Raw genomic sequence first — 4455 nt, 5'->3', positions numbered from 1 at the left:
TTGGTTGCTCCCAAACTGCCATGAACAGCAGCAGCGATCCCAGCCATGATCCCTCCTGTCGCTGAAAATGACGGGGATCATTCTCAATGTTTCTGAATGAATTTACATCCAGTGTTCCGTTGCTGGACGGCTGCTGGACGGATGCATCGCTTCCTTCTTCCCTCCCTTTACTGCTTCTTCCTTTTTTTAATTTTACAGTCAAAGGCCTGGGATTGCACTTATAATGGATATCCTGTGTTTTCTGTGGATGCTGCCATCGGTATGGGCTGTGGAAGGTAAGCCTGGGTGCAACTCTTGTCTGGCTGCAGGATGTGTGCGGAGAGAAGAGGCAACATGGACCTTTGATGAGCGCTCTGAGGTTTATCTGCATGCGTCTAATATCAGGAGGAAAGCCAGCATGTGGAAAACAGCCAATCATTCTGGCTCCTTCTGCGTTATTATTAAAACAAATATTGTACATTTTTTTTATGTAAAATAATAATAACAATAATATTACTGATAACAACATATTAATAATATGAGTTGTGCATTTCACTAATGTATAATGATATACTATATTAATTATGTATTAATACTATCATAGATATTAGTGATAATTATCCCACCCCTGCTAATATCATCATTATTTTAAGCGTCCAGGTATTTGCTCCTAAAGGCACAGACTAGGGAACAAAACATTAAAGTCAATCCACACAGGATCAACAATAACTGACAAAAAAAAAAAAAGAATTATTTGAAGAATATTTTATGTAATGATTACTTGGATTTTTCTTGGGATAATTATTTCTAAATACAGTTAAATGTTTAAGGTAGGTCTATATATTTATGGTCAGCTATAATAAAATTTTTTTTTAAAGATTCTATAAAATGCTCATTTGCCAAAGTATGGACCTTTATTTGGAGTATGACAGAGGATTTCTGAGCACACCATCTGTTTTCCCAGGACAATTTGGTTTTAAAGGAGGGGTTTATACTCATTAGAATTTCAACAGAAGTTCCAGTGCTTGCAGAGCAGTTTTTTTTTTTTCTTAAAACTGCCTTTGTCTGGGTTTGGAAGTTAATTGGCTGTTTATCTTTGATGAAGTTATAAAACAATTATGCCATGTTTAAATAGCTATAATTAGTTCTGCTTTTAGCTAGCTTAGGTGTGCAGAGATCAACATTAGCTCATGGATAACAGCGCTATGCTGGTGGAGTTCCAGGTTAGTCTGCATTTGTGCACTGACAGGCGGGAGTGTGTGTTTTAACCATTAGAAAATAACAGTCCACAGCTGCAGAGGGCATGTTTACACCAGGGTTTTGAAAATGAAGCAGACTCCACATTCAGCCTACGTTGTTGAACTCAAGTCAAGGTAGTCTAATCCAAATGTGCTTTTAGTGAGTACACAAAAACCTGACCTATATGTAAGAATTCATTGGGAGAATGTGGTATCAGAGTCACTCTTAGTAACCCTCTAGTCCACTAGATGTTTTGTCCTTAGCAAATCCAGTCCTTTTCAAGGAAAGCTTGAAGCTTCCATGGATGCTGAGTTGTATCAATCGTCTTTATTTTTCACACTAACAGATTTTTTAAAAGTACTCATCAAATAACAGATGTGGGGGTTTTGAACCTTTTAGGCATACTATATAGTGTTATTGACATATTCAAGCTTTGGACTCTAACATGCATCAGTGTGATTTCCTGCATGGCTAGGAAAAGATAACTGATTTCAAAATTTATGTTTCAAGCTGAGGAGTTGTGTCTCTATTTTACTCCGTATTGATGTTGGAAAAACATATATGGATAGACAAATCATGGTTTCTTCTCTAGTGATAAAAAAAAAAAGCTTTATTATTTACATAGTGTCTCAAAGGGCAGAGTTTATCAGGTGAAGAAAATGTAGGAAGTAGCCTCAGGAATAAACATTAAGAGGCTGGTTTTCCAGGAGGAACCCAGAGAGCCGCTTCACCTCTACACCAAAAGTAGACAGCTGATGCTAAGAGTCTAACTAAGATGTCTCTGCACAAGATGTCTGGGACCACTTTGCTCGAATGATGTTCCTGGGATCAACAGAATATTGGAACTGATTTTGTATATTTTCGACATAACTGTTGAATTGTTATGCACCTCAAACACAGGGACCTCTTGTGCATCAATATTTTTCACTGCTAAAGCAATGTACATACACCCTATCTAAAGATAAAATGTGATCTCTGTGCAGTTGAAAAAATGCTGCTCGATATTGCTGATAAACTGAATTAAACATTTCAGTGCCAAGAAGGGAGTTGAGTTATGCTTAGTCGTTTAGATGGATTATCACAGAGGAAATAAGTCATCAGGAGATTTTTGAAGGTATTGCAGAGAACTGGGAGACCATCCCACCATTTTGCTCCTTCTGAGTATCCATAAAATCCATCTAAATGCTACGATTGTTTGTTAGGGTGTTCCTCGATCTGAGGGCCACAGATTCAGCAGTTGAATGAATGAACTGTATATCTTGCCATGTGAGTAAAGACTTTAGCCTTGACATAAACATTGTTAAAAAAGGAAAGAATTTAACACAGTTATAAATGTGATTTTTTACTTTTTCTTTATCTTATTGTGTTGTGACTGTCACTATGTGCAAAGCTGCTGCTACACTACAATTTCCCAGCTTGGGATAAATAAAGTAAATCTATTCTATTCTATTCTATTACATTATTTATTAACAGATAGGCAGAAAAATAAAGAAATGCCCATAACCCATAAATCGCAATGGGTTGTCTCTGATATCCGATATCTGATCCAGCTAATTGGTCTACATTTGAGCTAAAATCCTATCCGGGTGTCGGATCGGAGCAACTCTACGGTAAGTTTGATGTAGGTCCTCATCTAGTAAGGTCCAAAATAAGAATAAGGATAACATGAACATTGGAAATAGAAGGAGGGAAAATGCCTGTGCTTCACATGATCTCTAGGCAATGCTGCTGAATGCACCAACTAAGCCCCGCTATTTCAGTTATTCAAAGCTTTGACTATTTGCCACCTAACTATGATTTGTAGCAACTTTACATTTAGATAAGATTTATTTTTCATTGCACAGAACATGCAATGATATTTCAGTCAGCATCTCTATAGCAGCAGTTTGTATTGTTAAAATTAAACATTAAAGGAAAGCAAACCCCAAAAGTTCTCAACAAAAACTGTATTCTTAAAGGTATTAGTACATGCAACAAATTAAACAATGTTAAAGATTACAGCTACCTTGGTTTTCTGAACTGACTGAAATATTTGTTCTTACATGTAAAACTTAGTTTTTCAGGTTTACACAAGGGAAAATAGTTTTTCAGCCCAAAAGAGGAATTTGTTGTGTTTTTGTTTTGTTTTTTACAGTGAAGCAAATGACCTATTTTGTGAAGTTGAATTGAGTTAAAATTTTCCTGTTCCTTAATTTAATGCAACAACACTAAATATGTGTAAAAGAAGGTGATCAAAAGACAGTGATGGGCACTATTGTTTGACTTACAGTGAAATCAACCCCTAAGCAGCACATCACCCAGTTCTCGTAAAAAATTGCAAATTAAAGTAGACCTATGATAATTCAACACATTTCACTTTCTTTTTATATAAATTACTCGTGTGCTAGATAGTGTTAACTTTGAAGCATACAGGAGACCCTTATTTTGAGTGTTCAGATCCCCCAGTGTCCCTTTTCAGGCGCAGTGGTGGTTTCTTGCTTCCTGGCAGCTGTTAGTGTTTCGTTTTTGTTAATAAACATACTAACATATTTAGGCTCAGTAATGGTTGAGTTTTTGTTTTTGTTTATTTGCATAAAAATGACTGCAGCCTCACTGCACAAAATATCTTTCCAACCGTTTTAGGGCTGTACATAAGGTCTGCTTTATTGCATCTAGACATGACATTGTTTATGCTGAAAAGTGATGGTGTGCAAAATCCATAACCTTGTAGTGAAAAATGTTGTTGCTGAATAGAGGATATGTCCACTACTGTTATCCCTGAGAGTCTAAAAAAAATTGCTTGGATGCAAACAGGCAGTTGTCTCCTCTGCCAAATGACTACAACAGTTTGGTGTGGGAGTTTGCCCCTTACTTTTAAATACACTAAATGTACAGTTAATTCAGGAATTTCACTTGCAATCAGTCCAGGGTTTGATAGGTTGTATTGCAGGTATCAACTATGTTAGATTCAGACTGAGGACCCAGAAACTACCAGAACACAACAGGAAATAACTTTAAAAGATTTATTGAGGGGGAAAAAATGCAGGTTTTTCAGGATCAGGGGAGCCAGAGCCTCTGGAGGGTAGAGAACAGGTTAGAGGCTGAGATTGATGATTTAAGGTTCAGACTACTAAGCCACCAACCTTTCTTAATATCCAGGCAGGGTGTCTTGGTTTCAGAAAACTTTAGTTGCTTGACACTGAATTTTCACTGAGGCTTGGCAGACAATCTTGGTCATAGGAGGTCCAGGGTCAGAGC

At 36.9% G+C, this 4455-nt stretch overlaps 1 protein-coding gene across 1 annotated transcript in view; it reads left to right on the top strand.

Annotated features, from left to right (window-relative positions):
- Positions 1-36: 36 nt before the first annotated feature.
- Positions 37-4455, top strand: part of LOC107090696 (ephrin type-B receptor 2-like) — a 48983-nt gene continuing 44564 nt past the window's right edge. The window contains exon 1 of the mRNA XM_015384245.1: positions 37-275. Coding sequence (XP_015239731.1) covers positions 224-275 — 52 coding nt within the window. The 5' untranslated portion in view covers positions 37-223. The remainder of the gene's footprint in view (positions 276-4455) is intronic.

The sequence above is a fragment of the Cyprinodon variegatus genome, unplaced genomic scaffold, assembly GCF_000732505.1.
Source record: "Cyprinodon variegatus isolate N-32 unplaced genomic scaffold, C_variegatus-1.0 Scaffold309, whole genome shotgun sequence".
NCBI classification, from domain to species: domain Eukaryota; kingdom Metazoa; phylum Chordata; class Actinopteri; order Cyprinodontiformes; family Cyprinodontidae; genus Cyprinodon; species Cyprinodon variegatus.
The sequence above is the reverse complement of the archived record's forward strand: the minus strand, read 5'-3'. Positions and strand labels throughout refer to the sequence as shown.